Source organism: Chaetodon auriga, chromosome 4 (genome assembly GCF_051107435.1).
Source record: "Chaetodon auriga isolate fChaAug3 chromosome 4, fChaAug3.hap1, whole genome shotgun sequence".
Taxonomy (NCBI): Eukaryota; Metazoa; Chordata; class Actinopteri; order Chaetodontiformes; family Chaetodontidae; genus Chaetodon; species Chaetodon auriga.
The window spans coordinates 17,797,469-17,815,744 of NC_135077.1; the positions used below are offsets into that span (position 1 = coordinate 17,797,469).

At 41.8% G+C, this 18,276-nt stretch overlaps 2 protein-coding genes across 8 annotated transcripts in view; both read right to left on the reverse strand.

Annotated features, from left to right (window-relative positions):
• The window catches only part of LOC143319317 (uncharacterized), a 30,795-nt gene extending 29,483 nt beyond the window's left edge, over positions 1–1,312 (reverse strand). For 2 of the 4 annotated variants that reach the window (XM_076728184.1, XM_076728183.1), the window contains exon 1: positions 681–1,312. In XM_076728184.1, coding sequence (XP_076584299.1) covers positions 681–774 — 94 coding nt within the window. In that variant the 5' untranslated portion in view covers positions 775–1,312. The remainder of the gene's footprint in view (positions 1–680) is intronic. The other 2 variants (XM_076728187.1, XM_076728186.1) reach the window with 1 other exon arrangement.
• A 1,890-nt stretch (positions 1,313–3,202) lies between these two features.
• LOC143320006 (suppressor of cytokine signaling 1-like) lies at positions 3,203–17,177 on the reverse strand. Of its 4 annotated transcripts, XM_076729359.1 has the most exons (9): positions 17,095–17,170; positions 15,236–15,428; positions 15,048–15,118; positions 11,446–11,538; positions 10,630–11,319; positions 9,876–10,048; positions 7,554–8,033; positions 5,299–5,486; positions 3,203–5,001 (listed from the first exon to the last, which is right to left on the reverse strand). In XM_076729359.1, the coding sequence occupies exons 7-9, from the start codon at positions 7,776–7,778 to the stop codon at positions 4,677–4,679; spliced, it is 738 nt and encodes a 245-aa protein (XP_076585474.1). In that variant the 5' UTR covers positions 7,779–8,033; positions 9,876–10,048; positions 10,630–11,319; positions 11,446–11,538; positions 15,048–15,118; positions 15,236–15,428; positions 17,095–17,170; the 3' UTR covers positions 3,203–4,676. The 4 variants fall into 4 exon arrangements, with proteins under 4 accessions (XP_076585474.1, XP_076585471.1, XP_076585472.1 ...); XM_076729356.1 differs by having other exon boundaries at positions 9,876–11,319; positions 17,095–17,177; XM_076729357.1 differs by having other exon boundaries at positions 9,876–11,319; positions 15,236–15,368; positions 17,095–17,112.
• Between the last annotated feature and the right edge of the window lie 1,099 nt (positions 17,178–18,276).

Genomic DNA, 18,276 nt, shown 5'->3' on the forward strand with positions numbered 1-18,276 from the left:
TAATTGAAATCTAATTATCACCTCAAGTCCCAGCTGACTCCATGTCAGGCACCCGCACACATGCACGTTCAAGCGCCACATATGTGCACGCATGCAAATGTCTGCACGTGTCCACGTACGATCATCACATTATTACCACTAACATCTGGCGTCTTCACACACCAATAATCCCCCTGTCCCGAAAGCAGTGTAGGACCTTCGTGTACTTTCACCTCTTGCTCTCTCTCATGCACACACACACACACACACACACACACACACACACACACACACAGAGCAATACACACATCCTCTCTGGTGTGCACACATCCTCCCCCACATACACATCTTTTGTGCATCCATGCAGACACATACACAGAGAAATGGTCAATGGTGGGAAATGGGTGACAAGCCTTTTTTAATTTCTAATCACATTCTGATGACTGCTCTCACACAGGTGCAACGTCATCACTATCACACACCCAGCGTCATAGCACAAACACGCACATAAATACACACTTGCATGCAGGAAAGCACACACACACACACACACACACACAGAGTACATCATTTAAATGGCATCACATCAGATCTGGCCTGCACTGTCCTGACCTGGTAATGACGGGTAGTGTGTGTGTGTGTGTGTGTGTGTGTGTGTGTGTGTGTGAGTGCGTGTGACAGGAGGATGGAGGGATACTGACTGGCTTTCCCTGGCCGAGGTCTCTGTAGAAGCCGCTGAGCTGTCAGCAAGTCCTCGGTCTTCACGGCCTGGAGCAGCTCCTGGTCCTTCCCCATGTCCCCTCCGTCCCGCCTCGGTCCGCCCGGTCCCGCTCTCTTCCTCTGAGCGCCCCTCTCTCCTCCGTTAATCCGCTGCTACATCCTGCCGCCGCTCCGGGCCTCCCGCTGGAGCTGAGGCGCGGAGGGATGGATGCTGCCGGGAGTGGGATGCTCCGATTCGGCCAGGAGTCCAGCGCACGTCCCGCTCTGCCTCCCCTCCACGCGGTGCTTCCGACCCACACCGACCACCGACCGACCGACCGGACCTCGCTCTCTGTCGGGATGCTCTCCGGCCGCGCAGGAACACTCGCGACAGATTCCACAGATTCTACCCGCGTGACGATTTCACCGGGTCTACGTGCGTGCCGTGCGTGAAAACGGTGGAGCTCGAGCGCCCTCCTATATGCTGGGTCAAATCCGCACGGCTGAAATCTCTCGAGCCCTCAATCCGCAGGATACCATGCACGGGTCGTTGATGTTTAACGTGTGACCGCTGTCGCCGCCGCGGTGCCGGACCAGCTCGCGCCAGCTCCAGCGCGCACACACGCACACTCACACGCACGCATGCACATTCACACGCGCACACTCACAGTCACATATGACATTACATAAACACGAACTACTCGAGCGCGCGCTACTCCAGTTGTTGTAATCCCAGTCCGCGTGTTTGCGCGCGTGCTGGCGGACGAGTCAAGAGAGGTCGTTTGACATAATAATGTACTCCGTCGCGTGCAAGAGGTGCACTCAGCGCGCGGGACAGTGGGAGGCAGAGTCCGGGATCGCGCGGGCCTATGAGAAGCTCAGCTGCTCAGAGTGGAACAGATCTGACTAAATCTGAAATAAAGGTTTACTTTGCGCTGCCTTTCTTTAAAATAAAGCTGCTGCTATTCACTCGTTGTACTTTTTTCTACCCTTTATCTTGTTTATTAAAATTATTTTATCTTTCATCTTTGGTCTTTTTAAATCTAGTCTGTTTATACTTATGATTTTTTCTTAATGCTCCTTATTAGTCTTACCTAAAGCTCCTTTAATAGGTTGTTTGCACATAACCTCAGGTCACGCTTTTGTTGTGGTGGGAACTGCAGATGGAGGGCCAGAAGTGATTTTCTCCATGGGAAACCCTATAACACACACACACACACACTCAAAATGCCCACATTTTGCGTTGTTTATGTTTCTGAGTTTAACATCTCATGACCGCAAACAACCTGTTGTTTTGTTATTGAGAGGTGCAACAGAGATAAACTGGCCTTGCCTCTATATGTGTCACAGTAGTGATGGTTTTACGTCAACATGTTTAAGGTTAATGAGACGGAGATAATTTCAGGGCAGGAAAAGTGTGTGCATGTGTGTGTCCCTGGTGCAGGGCTAATTTAGACTAAAGGGGCCACCGCCAGTCAGATTTAGGACAGGAAGTGGAACGCATGACAGAAGACTGGTAGTTGATTTAAACAATCAAAACTCTGTGTGTGTGTGTGTGTGTGTGTGTGTGTGTGTGTGTGTGTGTGTGTGTGTGTGCTTTAGCTGTGCAGATGTATGTAATGACACAAAGCCTGATCTGAGTCTGATTGGAATATCAAATAGTTGTCCAGTTAAGTCAGCTTCATACAGGCCGCATTAACCCGCTAGAGGGACCCTGGGGCCAGAAATTAGCTGTGGGCCCCAATTCAGCCCCCAACACCAATTTAGTTTGGTTACAATTTAATTACAATTGATTTGAGAATGTGCACTGTATCCAATGAAATACATACTAAAATTGTTAAAATATAAAGTATTAAATGACGTTTTCACCAAATGGCGTCCTTCTCTTCTCTGTCTCATCCTCTCCAAAAATAGGAAAGGAGTCTTTTCCCATTTTTCTAATGTCGTATGACCATATTTCAATTAAAAACTTGGTCCCCTTCACTGTCCACATGCACATTTTTCCTTTTTCTGGTTCTGACAATAGCTTTCTGTAACTTCCTGTAATTGGTCCAAATGTCCGAACCATCCAAAAAACATTTTCACCCCACAAATTAACTGTGGTTTAGTTTGATCTGGGCTGAGACCACCTCCAAGACCATGGTGTCGGGGAGAAAAGTCTGAAAGCTGATGAGCAGACAAGTGCATGTGAAAGGACCTGAAGAGTCAACAGCCACGTGGACAGCTCTGTGGGGTTGTACTCAAACTAAATGCTAATGTCAGCACGCTAACATGGCAATAATGTTAACGTGTTTAGCTGACATGATGTTTACCATGGTCAGGATCTCATTTTAGCCTGTTAGCATGCTAACGTTTGCTAATTAGCACTAAACACAAAGCATAGTTGAGGCTGATGGGAATGTCATTAGTTTTTTGATCATCGATAAAAGTGTTGGATAAATTTCAAATTTGACCTGAAGATGGCGCTAGAGTTAACGTCAAGGGATCATCAAAGTTACGACAGTCCATCTGTGGAGGGCACGAATGTCTGGACAAATTTCACGTCAATCCAGCCAATAGTTCTTTAACATTTCAGTCGCGTTGGACCAACGCACTGGTATTGGCGTCCTGCTAACGTGGCTAAAAATAACACAACAATTGATCTTTCTGCCTCAAAGTATTTGTCACAAACGGGGGCTTTTGGGATCACTGAGAGGCTGGGGTCCAGGGGCAGCGGCCTGCTCTGCCTGGTCAGTGGATCAGCCTTTGGTTCACACACATTACATTTTGTAAACTGCAGATTTTAATTTATGCAACACAAACACACAACATTTACAAAGCGTCACACTCTTACACAGTTGTGTGCGGTTTCACAGGACTGGAGACAATAACTACACATGCAAAATCATTTCAAGTGTCGATGAATAGTTAAAACTGCATTAATCAATATTTCTACATTGCAGCTCAATCACATGGCTGCGTGTAAAGTGAAAGGGGTCGCTCTTATTGCTGAAACCCACAGAGAATAATCACCAACTGTCCAAGTCTCAGCTGCTCTCATCAACCCCCCTCAGCAGGCAGGAAGAAGGCAAAGCTACCAAAAGTGACTCTCGAGCTGGTGAAGAAAGTTCAGCATCCAGTAAAGTCACAGATGTTTTTCAGGAGTAGATGGACACCTAAACTTCAGAAGCAGAGAGTGTGGTTGTGTGGTTATCTTCTGATAACAAAGTTGCTTTCTCACAATAGCAAAAACAAAAGGTCACTTTCTTGTGATTCCTTCATTTTAAATCAGGCTTCCTCATTTCATCGATAAATTATCTCAAGAAAACAACCTGCTGCTTTCTCATGAAAATTAGACATTTGTCCCATTATTGAGAGAAACAGCCTATTGTTGTCTCAAGATAATGAGATAATGAGCCCATTATTACCAGAAAACAACTCTTTTGTTCCGAGATGACAAGATAATTAACCCAAGCACAATTGCAACCATGGCGGCTCGTGGCTTCCATTCATCAAAGAGGGGAGAAAATCTGACTTTCATTCATAATATGGCCAGAAACAATTAACTATTTGCTAATATTTTAGCCATAACATTATAAACTGGTGGTATGTCAGCTTCCTTTGGTATATTTCTTCCCTCTAGTGGACAAATATAAATTAATGCAGCTTTAAAGAGCAGCAAATAAGGCATTTTTATGGACGTGACAAAAACTGATATGTGTCATGGTGGCAGTGGTGCAGCAGTTACACAGGATTTGTTGAAAACATGTATACAGTATGTAGAAAACAAACGTTGATTTCAAACATTCTACGTGTACCGTTTTGAATCTGTGTGCAAATAACTCTCGAATAATACGCAAATCAAATACTCAAGCTGTATTATAATTCTAATACTCAACATGTATTAGCACTATCTGTATTATTGTTTAAAAAAAAATGTGTGTTACCTATAATAACACAAATACCAAGCATTACTTACAAAAACATAAAGAACATGTCGGCTCTGTCCACACACGTGTCTATATACAACAAGGGTACGCATGAACATAGTCTTTAATTTGAATGCTGAGTCCAGGTAAGGTGCTGATATTTTCTGCTCCATATGTGCTTACAAGAGCCCTCCTGCACATCTGCTTCAGGCGCTCCGGACGCTGCTTGCGATAGGGCACTGTCAGCTTACAGGAGGAGCTGGTGTAATACGTGAGCAGAGCGAAGAGTGAGGGGAAAGTCCTGTGGCTGCCATACAGACTGAAGAGCAGGTTGTTCAGCTGGACACGAACGCTGGTCGGGCCGTCGTCGCTTTGGTAACTCAGAGTGAAGAAGACGTCCGGCTGGCCGCTGTCTCTGCACCGACACAGCAGCATGCAGTCACTTTGTGCACGCTAGTTTTTTGTATAATGCTTACATGCAACTTTACATGCAGTGCAGGAAAATAGTACAGGGCTGCAACTTATACATAAGTTGTACATATTTTACATCATAAATGAGCTAAAAATGCACTGGAGCTCAGTTTTAATAGCCTGCACTGAGTGAACTTTCCCATTTAGGTGGGAATATCCCTTTACAAAGGACACCAGGGCGAGAGAACAGCACAAAAAGAACAGATAAAACAACACTCCAACTCTCAAAGTGGCAGATTACCTGATGAGGAAGGTGCCCAGTGACGCGTGTGCGAGTATTTCGTGTGCCTCCTCCATGGTCATTGAGCCCCAGTAGTAACCACTGTGCTGGAGATGCAGGTAAGTGCGTTTCACAAGTTTATACTCTGCTGCGCTGCTGAATGGACGGAGGTGTGTGGGAAAGCTCTCAGCATCAGCTCCAGTTACAGGCTAAAGCAGATAAGGTAGAAAAAACAGTCAGCATGTGCAGACGACACAGAGTCGCACCTGATATGTGAAAAAACTGTTGGACATTCAAATCAGGCTGTTCAATGGAGACTGCAGCTTTTCACTGCCGGCAGACGCAACACAGCTGACCCAACCCAACACAGCTGACCCAACCCAACACAGCTGACCCTGACTCTTTCTGCCTGCCTGCCAGGCGACACACAGGCTACTCTACTGGTGAAGGTTATACGCAGCCTGAGAGCATAAAACCTGAAAATGGGTAGTAAAAAATTAAATCTTAATCTTAATTAAAATGAAATCTTACAACTTTAGATGAAATCTTACAACTTGAGACACATTTCTTTTGTCAGTCTCTTTGTAATAAAGACAAAAAGTGCAACTGGGAACTCCCTGAATGAATTCAACTGACAGCTGCAGGCGACCGCAGGGGCTCAACTGACTTTCATTTCAACAGGCACTTTTCCAACATTAGCTTGTTGTTTAAGGATCATGTTTTAACCACACTATTTTATTCCTCTGGCTGTAAAGTCTATGAAACAACTTCTAAAGTTCGATTTGAGAGATTCTGTTCTGTATGAATGCTGTACTAATGCTCTGCAGTGTTGAACACTTTGCAGCGGGAGCTTGCAGGCCCTGTGTTCAGACACTGAGAGAAATGGGACTGAAAAGTTTCCATGTCAACATTCAAAGTCTGAAGATAAACTCTGATATTTGACATTTTTTGAGCCAAGTTTCCAAACGATGATGCAGTGATAACCGCGGAGATGTTGAGTGGGAGATTTTGGATTACATGTTTTCTTTTAGTTGTATTATTGCTATTTTTATTAAAAGTCATCATTACTGTTAATATCATACAATGTTTGGTGGGAACAAAAATCTGCACATTTACCTGCATAATAACCAAATAATACAATAAATGATTATTATTATTATCGTTGTTGTTGTTGTCATACAGTGTTTGGCTGGAACAAAAACCTACATATACTCAGCCCAAAAGTCACATAGAAAGTTTGTTATTTGTCATTAATAAAGTGATGACTCATCTCATAACCATGTTTTATAAAGTGTTTTCAAACATTAGAAGATATGGTTGCATGTTTTTTCCAAAAACATTCACCACAAAGTACAAATAGCTAAATACATTTACTCAACTATTGTGCAGAAGTTCATTTTTGAGGTACTTGTACTTTCTGTGTTATACTTTCTACTCCACCACATTTATTTGACAGCTTTGCAAATTCTGATTATTAAAACAAAATATGACTGATGAATAATTTATCATGTATTATTTAAGAATAAGATGAACAACAGTATATGAAGTAGTTACCAGCTGCAACATTAAAGGGATGCTTACACATGAATGCATCAATAATTACAGTATATTTATGAAACTTATAGAATTCTGAAACGGGTCATTCTGCATGAATGCATTGCTTTCGGTACTTTAAGAATATTTTGAAAAAATAGGATAAAATATTCATTCTAAAAGGAAGCAGGAGGAGGGTTTTTTTTTCTATTTTCTCACTATTTTCTTTCTATTTTTGATGTTCTATTTAGAGGTTATGGCTGACACTGGGGCAGGATCAGCAAAAAGAACAAGAAAAGAATTGGCAGAGCAACAACAACGAAAGCTGAAAGGGACAGTGACAGAACGAGGGTGAAAACATGAGTCAAGCTTGGTCGGTCATTCAATCCTGAACTGGCCCTCGGGCCCTAAAACAAAGCTAGCTAACGCTTTGGCTAACATTAGTTGAATGCAGCTAATATTCGCAGCATTTGTTGGGCAAAGCTTTCTGTGATTATGAGCGCGATGACCAACGTGCATCAGGAAATCAACTGTAATACGCAAAGCATGCACAACATCTGTCCAACACGAGCCGATGGTGCTCATGGGAAACGCGGCCTCTCCAGGAAACACCAGTGCTTTTGTTCACAGAGGCCAACAAAATCATCACCAAATTAAAGTTCCTTGCGGCTACTTTAAAAAGCAACATTCAAAGGAAAAAAGTCCACAGTCTGTGCTTCAAAATGAGCAAACTCTGTACTGACCTCGCTCCACGTGTCGGGTTCCTCCTGTAACTTGAGTTTGCTCCAGAACAGTAAATCTAGCTGCCTGTCTGTCGGCTCCTGGCTCTCTGGGTTTACTCCCTCTGGGCTCTGGGCTCGTTCTGGCCCCGCGGGTTCCTCAGGGGGTTGACTCTGGCTCTGTGTCTCAGCTGTGCAGTTCTGTTTCTGGCTCTGTACTACTGTTCTGTCAAGATTGTCTCTGACCATCCTACAAAGGAGAATCCTCTCGATCGCCTGTTGCACCAGTTCCTCCACTTTTCACTGGCAGATCCTCCATCACTGGCTCCTTTCTGGTCTGTCATCTGCTGCTCGGTCCTCTCTGAGACTCCATTTTAATTCAACAACAGGTCAAGATTTGAATCTAGACTTATCAGCATGACCACAAAGTGCTGGGGGGGAGCAGAGGCTGGGTGTGCTCTGTCATCTGTCCTTGAGGGACTGTCACTGGAAAATCTGATGAAGCTGAAACACAGAAAGGAGAATGCAGACAATCAGTCAGATTCTCTTATTTCACCGCTTTCCACATCTTAAAATTATGCTTTTGGCCACTTGGGGGCAGCAGAAACAAGTTGAACACAACACAGAGATATCCTCAACTTTCTGGGTAATAAGACAAACTTGTTAGCAAACAATTACTTTTCTATACATCCAGCAGTTAGAGAGCAACGCTGTCGCTCATCCACAGTCGTGAAAATGAGTCCAAAATTCTCTCTGTTTCTGTCTCCTGTTTGCTGCTGAGAACAGCTGAACATGTCACTATCAGAGCAGTGAGGGTGGACCAAAACGGTCAAGTGATGGACTGATAAGCAACCAACTCAAAGTTACTGTGAGCCTGTGAAAAGCTGAGCAGGGCTGCAGATTCACACGATCACTCACGCCGTCCCTTTGTTTTCACATTTGATTCAATGTTATTATGAATTATTTATTATAGCTGCTTTAACACAACCGCAACCTATGGAATCCAGTCTGTGTGTGTGTGTGTGTGTGTGTGTATGAGTGTGTGTGTCATGTGACATCCTATAAACTGATGAATACTTTCACTTTCTCAATCAGGCGAGAGAAGAAAAAAAAGACTGGATTTCCTCTGCATTGTTCGTCATGTTCACTTTGTTAAGATCATTCCAGCATGTTCAGCGCGCGCTAAGTTTATCCATGAAGCTGCTGTTCAGAGTGAAGTCCTTCAAAATACAAGCAACAGACAGAAAATACAAATGTTTGAATAAAAAAAACTCAACAACAAGTATATTTCTACTTTATAAGGACATAAGTGTACTTTGATTTAATATTTTTTTAGTTTGTGTCTATTTTCTGTATTTAAATGAAGTTTAATATATGACTTAGCTGTAGTGCTTTACCTGCTGAAATAATTATCAGCCCAGTTACTAGAACAATATTGTATATATGTTTTAGTCCATTTCATTTTTATTTTCTGCTTTACCTCTTCTCTCAAATGGTGAAGAATGCATGTAAATATCACAGTGAGTTGTAATATTGATCACTTGTTTTTTTAAAAAAAGTTTAACTTTAGCAAACGTTTTACTTTCCAAATCTTGGCCCAAACCACACAAAACTGTTTGAGTTCCTATTTCTGAGAAGATGTGTCAAGCTGCAATCAGTTTGCATGAAGTTGTTTATTTTAATAAAACAGTTTCTGAAATGATGAAATGAAACAGTGGCTGTGAGGTTAACTTTCAGTTTGCAGGGTTAGACAACCATGTTGGGTAACAGTGTCGTACTCGTTTTTGCAGGGGCTGAGCTGCGTGGCCAAAGTGGACGAACACACTGGAATTATTGCTGGAAGTCAGCACTTTAGCTTCTTAATAATTGTTTCACATGAGATCAAAAGTGCTGAAGGTCAGAAGAGTGAAAGAAAATGTGAGCATGTCCAAGAGTTCAGAAAAAAAGTGGGAAAACATCACAGAAGTGCAAAAAAAGGGGGTTTAAAAACTGAACAAACATTAATGAATTTAACAAATTAATTACCATTAATGCACATTTTACTGTTGCAGAATTTTAAGGAGGGATACGTTCATGACACTGGGACTGCTGTGGTCTCATCTAAACTTATTTGCTGGTGTAACTGGGAAGGGTTGCATTAACGTTCCTCTCCCATAGAAAACCAAACAGCGTTCATGTGTCTGGTTTGAATCCTCCAGTTTGACTGAAGTTGCACAGTGAGTGCGCCCGGTTCAGATCAGTGGCTTTCTGGGTAATGAGTCTGTACCTGTTGCGTTTAGATGCTCACGAAAAACCTCATGTAATGACCAGTGAATCGTGCGTGAATTAGACACAGAGCTGACTTACCGGCTGTCGGAGCCCTGCTGAGCTGCTGTCTGATTCGCTCCAGCCGGAGGTCTCGGCTCCTCTTCGGCAGAAACGGCGTCTTTTCAGTTGAAGTTTGAACGGCTGGAGGCGGAGCCGCTGATCTCAGGCCGCTCCTGTTGATCAGCGGTTCAACTTCTCCTTCCACACGCACACTAACGAGAGTATCAAAAAAAAAAAAGCTCAAACGTTCAGGTGTTCGCGCGTGCTTTCGCTTTCACTTTGGCCCGCTTGATTCCTTTAAATCACGTGACTGCCTGCGTGCGCGCGACTCAGCCATATTCACGCCAGTTAGGTGGTTTTCATGCTTAAAAAAAAAAAAAAAAAAAAACCCAACACGATAATTACACGATTTAACACAAAATACATTCAATTCGCAAGATTAACGGAGTGTTACTCATTTAACTTTTCAACACAGCTTCAAAATGATGAAAATAAAATGTTGGAAACATGTATTCAGATCAAACATTATGCACGATAAATAATTCAAATCTTATCATAATCTAGATGAGGGGCCTGTTCTCTGATTGCACACAACTGCTGAATATTAACTTCAAACTGTCACAAGAAATCGAGCAGTTTCTTCAGGCAACAAGTTTAAAGATGCACATGTGCAAGAGCCAATTATTTTTTTGCATTCAACTTTTGACTGCATAGCCTGCATAAAACAAAAAAAAAAACACACAGTTGTCAACAGACATATTAAACAGCAGACAATGAGTTAAGCATTTCTTACCAAGTTATTTCACTTGCTGTGACTCTCTCAAACCCTGAGGCCGAACTCTGTCTATCAAAACCTGCATAAAACTAAAAGCAGTGTTGGGCACACCGTTTATTCTCCTCCTACTCATGCAACAACTCTTACAACATGTTGCTGCATTTTCAGGATTTGCTGAACTCTTAAAAGCACATTTAATTGGGGATTTCATATGGGTATTGAAAAAGCATATAAAAAATAGTAAAAATAAATAAATAAATAAATAAATAAATAAATAAATAAAAATAAAATAAAATAAAATAAAATAAAATAAAATTGTGGTTTGGTTGCGGTTCCTTCAGCAGCAGATGGATGCCTTATGAGGAAATAATTTCATTGCACACACATTCATACACACACACACACACATTGATACCATGGTAACCAGTGTGACTTCTCACTCGCACTGACCAGATTACATCAAGCGTTTACAGAGCATTTATTGACTTTTAAGCGCTGTGCAGCTTAACACTTTCTCATACATGAACACACCCGATCCCTCCGTTTCTTCAGATCATGTGAATAATGCTGAGTGAATATAAATAATCACAGTCTGAGGTTGATGTTTCAGGCCGTGGGGCTGGACGCCTGGTCTTCTTTTTTGTTTTGTCTGTGCATGAAGAAAGCAGCTGCTGTTACAGCGAGGATCCCATAAGTAGCCAAGACACACTGTAAGAGAGTGGACAGGGACATATTTCGGGTTGAGCAGACTTGATATGTAAAAAGAAAAATATAAATATCAATATTTCACTGAGCCTGTGTGTGTGTGTGGATGTGTGTGTGTGTGTTATGTACATTTCGGCGGCCGATCTGGGTGTAGCTATTAAAGTATTTCCTCCAACCAGTCAGTTCCGAAGAAGCTGGGGCCTCAATGCCAAACAGCTGCTTCTGAAACACAAAAAACCGCACGCACGCACGCACGCACGCACACACACACACACACACACACACACACACACACACACACACACACAGAAAGCGAAAGCACTGCAATCAGAACCCTTATCATTTTTGCATATTTTGCCACCGTGTTAAAGTCACATCAAAATGTAGGAAAAGGAGTTTTAAAGACAAAGTAATGACATTTAGGAATAATATTCAAAGACGTGAAACAAGTCGTGTAGAGAAAAAACAAAAAGACATGATAATGAAATGAAAGATATGAACCATAAAACCAAAAGCGACATCGATGAACCCCGAGTGACGGTGGCTCAGGAGGTACGGCTGATTGTTCTCAAAGTGTCCCTGAGCGAGACGCTGAAGGCCAAGTGGCTCCCGGTGGGCAGGTCAGCGTCTGGCACATTGGAAGCGCGTATACATGAATCCATTTATCACATCAGACAGCGCCAGAGCTTTGCCAAGTCAAAATGAATGTGAAACATTCAATGAAGGGAACATGTATTCAGTCAATCCAACGTTATGAAACATCAATAATTTTGGCTCTGCTGAGTGTCACCATGGTAGAGACGAGGGCCTGTTCCCGACTTTCACACATCCATAAACCAAAGTTCTTAACTATGTGACAAGAAATTGAGCAATTTCTTCACAAATGTCAGTGACAGTTGTGCCAAAACACACACTTTGGCATGTTGAAACAGGCCATTTGTTGGCTGGTATGACGAGGCAGAACAGGGATGACAAACTGGTTTATGGTCATGTAAATCACATTCAGCACATCATTCAAATCAGATTAAACCACAGCTAATTATCCGGGTGATGCTGGCATCACACAGTCTTCTTTCCCAGTGAGATGGACTGTGCGATAAAAGCCTGAAGCTGTCAGTCCCTTTGGTCCAAGACCTTGAAGTTTTCTTTTGATGCACATGCTGAGACGAAATACGAATCTATACCCGTCCAATATTAGCTGCCACAGACACACGAGAGCCAGGCTTTTTTCACAACAGCTGACAGGAAAAAGTTTTTTTTCTGATGCTGACCACATGATCTTCATCAAAGTAATGACATTAAGCATTATGATTGAGTTTATGCCTTTTTCAAGCAGGCATTTAAAACTAGCTTGGTCCAACATGTGGTGGCTGTTCAAGAATTAGCCTGGAAAATAAGATTATTCTCTTTCTTGCAGAGATGGAGACCTTAGCTTAGCTTGGCATAAAGAATGGAAACAGGGGGGAAACAATTAGCTTGCTGTCCTACTAAAAAAGCAAAAATCTGCCGAACAGCACCAGTAAAGCTCTAGAGTTAACATAACATATCTTGCTGGCTTAAAGCATAAAAAATATGCATGTTGTGGTTTCACAGGAAGTTATGTATTTGACTATGTCTTGGCCAAACACAGCTGTTTCCCCCTGCTTCTAGTCTGCATGCTAAGCTAAGCTAACCTTCTCCAGGCTGTAGCTTTATGTTTGAAGGAATAGTTTTGGGGAATGCACGTCTTTCTTTTCTTGCAGAGTGTGACATTAGAAGATCGATGCTGCTCCCACATCTGAACGTCTGAAGCTACAGCCAGGAGACAGTTAGTTAAACTTGGCACAAAGACTAGAAAGAGGAAAAACGAGCCTGGCTCCTTGCAAAAGCAACAAATCTGCCTACCAGCACATCTAAAGGTCACTAATAAACATGTTACATCTTGCTAGGTAAATAAATACAAAAAAAAAAAGGATAAAAACAACAACAAGTTCTGGTTTACAGGTTTGCTGTTTTCCCTGTGGTTCCAGTCCTCGTGCTAAGCTAAGCTAACTCCCTCCTAGCACTTGCTTCAAACTCAAACAGACACGAGAGTCGGATCAATCTTTTCAACTAATACCCATGAAAAGGTGTCACATTATTCCTATACAGGATCTCTGTGTGTGCTACTTGACAGGAAATAGTCCTTTGAAAAGGTAGCCAGACACTTGTTATTGCCTGTGTCTCCTCACATTCAAATGCAGGAAATCCTGGAATTAAATTCCAGGAAACGACGTACCCATCCAGAACATCAGATTCACAGTATGTGCAGGGGAAACGTAGAGCATATGGATTCATGTGAAAAGGGAAATGATTTCCATTATGAACGTTACACTTGCATAAGTGTGCTGGGGGCGACAGCAGAGTGCTGACGAGGCTGCTCTGCTCAGTGATGCTGATTTCCTGTGCAACGGGGTATTAGCATTAGCAGGGTAAAGGGGAAATTCTCTTTCCTCAGGCCTAATACAGAGTCAATGTGAAACACTCAGCTGACCTTAAGTGTGATGGTCAGAGGATGGCTGTTTGAATCATTTAGAAGCTGCAGCTGCGCTCTTGTTGTTTTTGTTAAGATTTTCGCAGCAATGGTTTCATTGTTAAGGGACAAACCCCCTGAACAGACACACTGGAGAGCCTCTCATAGCCGAGCTGCTCGCTGAGCTACATCACAAGGACACAGGTAGTGGCTCTGTTAAAGGGCCATAAATGTGCCAAAAACAAAGAAGCCGGGAATAAACAGGAGAGAAGCTGCTGTATAATGTGTTGAATTTGATATATTACAATAAGCAATCGTTCTATTAAAGTAACTTAACACTGTTTTTCAGATTTACAAAAAAAAAAAAGGCTTCAGCAGACAAAGCTAGCAACTAACCAGTGAAGCATTTAGGAGCTGAATAACCAGAGAGGTCCAAAACAGAGCGAAAAGAGAGTTGATATTGGTCTTAAATTCATCAGGTGGACAAACACGACTAAATATAAATGATAATGTCACTCCATCACTGGTGGATGTGTCAATAAACAAGTGCAACATATCAAACTTAAACTGTGACATGTCAGTGTTATGATCACGGCTTGTTTCTGCTGCCCCCAAGTGGCCACAAGAGATCTTAGAGAGAGAGTTAGTTAGTTTTTTATCAAGTTAGAAATTTGTGTGCAGTTCAGGACTTCATCAAAACAAAACAAAAGAACCAAAAACAAACAAACAAACAAAACTTTCCCCTCACTTGTTGGTCTAACAGACTTCAGTCTAGGTTTGCTGCACCCAATAGCTGATGTTTTATTATTGATGTTTTTTTTTCTTTTTTAATCAATTATTTCAATATTATCTGTCAAACTTTGACAAATTCCCAACAATGCACAGATCTGTTCATCCAGTGTTATCTTCTTATTTAAATTCTTGTCATTGGTAACCTTATTGTGAACATTCATCTCCACAGGTATTTAAGAAGTGCGCAAATCACTCATATTTTGCCAAAGTATCGTACATTGCTTATAACCTTTAGAGTTTGAGGGTCCTTATTACTGTGTTGCATTTATGTGATTACACACCTCAAGAGATCAATAAGGCCTCCTTTTGTCTTATCTTATATGATGGAGACAAAACCAATAAAGTATAATATTTTTCCACATCGTGAAGGGTGTTTCAGCTAATGTTCAAACCCATCAGAGGGACAAAAAGACAGAGACTGGACATGCAAGTCAAATCCTGTCCTTACCTTCACCTCCGTTACGAGATGACCGAAACTGGTGAGGGGGATCCGCGTTTTGACGGGAGAGATCGGCATAACTGGAGACAGTTTGAATGAAAATGTTGCGTTACATGGTTTCTCCTGTCGCTCACATTCACTCCACAGTCTCACACTTTGTTTAAATGAACATTTGGAAGGTGGAAGCTGATACTTACTGCACCGCTCTGTCGTTTGGAGGCACTAGGGACGCTTACACAATATTTTCCAGTACTTCCGGGGGCTGTGACGCGGGGCACACTCTGTCCAATCACGTGTTTCTAGGCAAAGCGCTGACCAATAGGATGTGGGCTGGTGGGGGGAATTTGCTAGTGGTTACGCAATCAGTTGGTCGAATTACATGTCCTTCCTCTATTGAACCACAAGAGGGCGAAAGATTAACATTTAACGTTTGACAAGGTACGTCCACCTGCACACGTTGAGACAAATAACAGCAAAACAACTTGTTACACAACCGTTGACGCTTTGCTTCAAGGGTCCTCTGGTTTCCTACCGATTTCTTGGAAATGTCTCTACACTAAGCTGGTATTCAACTATTATTTGAAAGGGGCTGAAAAGTAATCTGAGCAGAAAGATAAGTGACCTATAATTTAGACTGACACTGGCAATTTTTTTTGATTCTGTGTGCCAAAGTAGGCTTTCAATGAATATCATAGATCATTTTAAATTAGCAGTGGTGAATGTAATTAACATTTACTCACATAGCGTACTTAAGTACAATTTTGAGGTACTGTTTTATGCTACTTTACATTTATACTCTACTACAGTTCAAAGGGAAACATTATTCTTTTTACTGTTTTAAACTGCATTTCTTTAACATGTATAATTACTAATTTTAGACTTTTACATACAAAACATCTCATCATCTTATAAAACGTTGTGTGAAAATGCTTAACCTACCCATCAGTATATGAAATTGTTAGAATTAGCTGCACCACCAGCTACGCTGAAGTGCAGTTAACTTAGAGTTAATACATTTACCTTTTAATGAAATGCCCACTGCTTGTGTTTTACTTGACTGTCTCCATGTTTATTAGCAACATCAGTTACTGGTTACTTTGCAGATTCTGATTATCAATATAAAAAATAATCGTCTCATAAATTACAATCTATAATAATGAATTAAGCACACAGAAGTATATAAAGTAGTTGAAATGAGTTAATGAATCAAAGTTAGAATCAAGTGATATAACCTATAATGGGCCAGTCTACATAACGAGCACTTTTACTTTTGGCACTCTAAATATATTTTGATGTAAATACTTTTGTACTTCTATCTCAATGAGATTTTGAATGCAGGACTTTTACATGTAACAGTGTTTCTGCTCTGTGCTACTACTACTTTTACTTTAAGTAAAAGATCTGAATACCTTTTGCACTGCTGGTTATGAGTCTATCAGCAACCATAAGAGAAGCTGAGGTGAAACAGGTCAGTGAAGAACATCAGTGGATTATTTCTGCCTTTAACCAGACATTAGAAAGGTGTCATCAACAAACAGTACAGCAAAGAAGCTCTGGAGCCTTCACCTCAGCCCGAACTGTCCGACTCAACAAACCTTTCAGTGCTAACAGTAGGTCCAATGAGCCTGAGAGAAGTTACAGGTAGTTCAGAGGACTCTTATGGATCTGGTTTATAGATCTTATCTAATCTAATCCAATGTGCTGCAGGTAATGGGTCTGATCGTATCAGCGACTGACAGAGACCAGTCGCTGGCCAACAAATCACTGTGGACGTAATGAGGAAGTTCATTCATGAAACATGATGTCAAACCACTTGTTTGAGATCTTGTCGTTCTTTACTGAAAGCTTCTCTGTTTTAGGGCCATTTAGGAGGACTCATAACAGTACAATATGATCCTTTGTGAATACTCGGTGTAAGATCCAGATTTGTTACATGATGTGCAGGCAGCAGAAACCTGCAGAAAGACTCGATGTCTGAACAGGATGTTTGTGTGTGAAGGTCGATAAATAAACCAAAAAGGAATCGCCGCTTCGAAGGTCCAGAAAGCACACCCACCTTCCACTGAATTCGGTTATTTGTGCACAGGCATGGAAACGGGCAAAGCTCCAAGCACTTCACAAATTCCTTTCTTCATCTTCCCACTTCTGCCGCCACAGTCCACACTCAGTGCTGAACTGCACCGTCACCTCTGCGTTGGCAGCAGTGAAGAGGAAGCGTGCATTCACAGAAAAAGGAGGCGTGTGACTGAAATCCCGAACAGCATCTTGGACAGGTCTGCAGAGGGTTTCACTTAAACACTGTACTTCCTGTAACTGCAGCTCTTGAGCTCCTACAGGCTGTTTATTGGTCGTCTGCACCGATGGCTACTTGTTGATGATCCCACCACACACTCACTATAATGAATTTGAGTCAGTTTTATTAATAAGTCCCAATATCACAAATTTGCCTCAAGGGGTCTTGGAAGCATTAGCATGACTCCATCCATCATTAGAGCCTGTTTTCTAGGTGGATGACATGTTGCACCACCTTCTTCTTTACTGTGCATCAGTCTTAGGTTTTCCATCTCAGGTGCCCTTTTTGGATTAAACCGTCAGGGTGTGTATTTATAAAGAGTTGCTCTCTGTAATGACTAGGAAAATTCTTAGAGCTATGATGTGTGATAAGAAACAGTTAAAATCAGATCCTGGTAAAGATAAAATTAATCACAAAGCATCTTAGCCCTGAAGAGAGGCCCCTGTTTGGAGCAGAGAGGAGGACTTTAAACAGGCTGAAGGGTTTCTTAAGCAGAGGAGAATATTCTCCAAACGCTGAATGACAGTGAGTTCATGAAACGCTACAGATTAGACTGTGCAGGGATCACGTTTGTAGTTGACCTCATTGGAGAAGCGTTCACATCTCCCACCCAAGGCAATAACGAGAGAACGCCGACAATCACAAGCGATTTTTCCCTGTTTATAGTCCTGTCAAATATATTAAGTGCCAAAATTACAAGCATGGTAAATAAACGTATAAGCAAATAAATATAATGACGATCAGCATGTGAGCAGGTCACTGTGTAGGCAGGCCTGTGTTTTCAAACATTCTGCCAGCTAATTTTAAAGTATGGCTTATCATTTGTGCAACAGAGACGTTCATTAAATAAGATACTATTCATATTTCATAATTCTATGATTGGGCCTCTCAATATTACTGTCCACTCTCTGCTCTTTATCACTAAGTGCAATTTTAGTTTATTTA

Bases quoted from the DNA above. Each gene is read 5' to 3' on its own strand.
- LOC143320006 (XM_076729356.1), bottom strand. From the start codon at position 7,778: ATGGTCAGAGACAATCTTGACAGAACAGTAGTACAGAGCCAGAAACAG. The intron at 5,487-7,553 runs GTCAGTACAGAG...TATCTGCTTTAG, and splicing joins AACCCGACACGTGGAGCGAG to CCTGTAACTGGAGCTGATGC. The intron at 5,002-5,298 runs GTAATCTGCCAC...GTGTCGGTGCAG, and splicing joins CTGGGCACCTTCCTCATCAG to AGACAGCGGCCAGCCGGACG.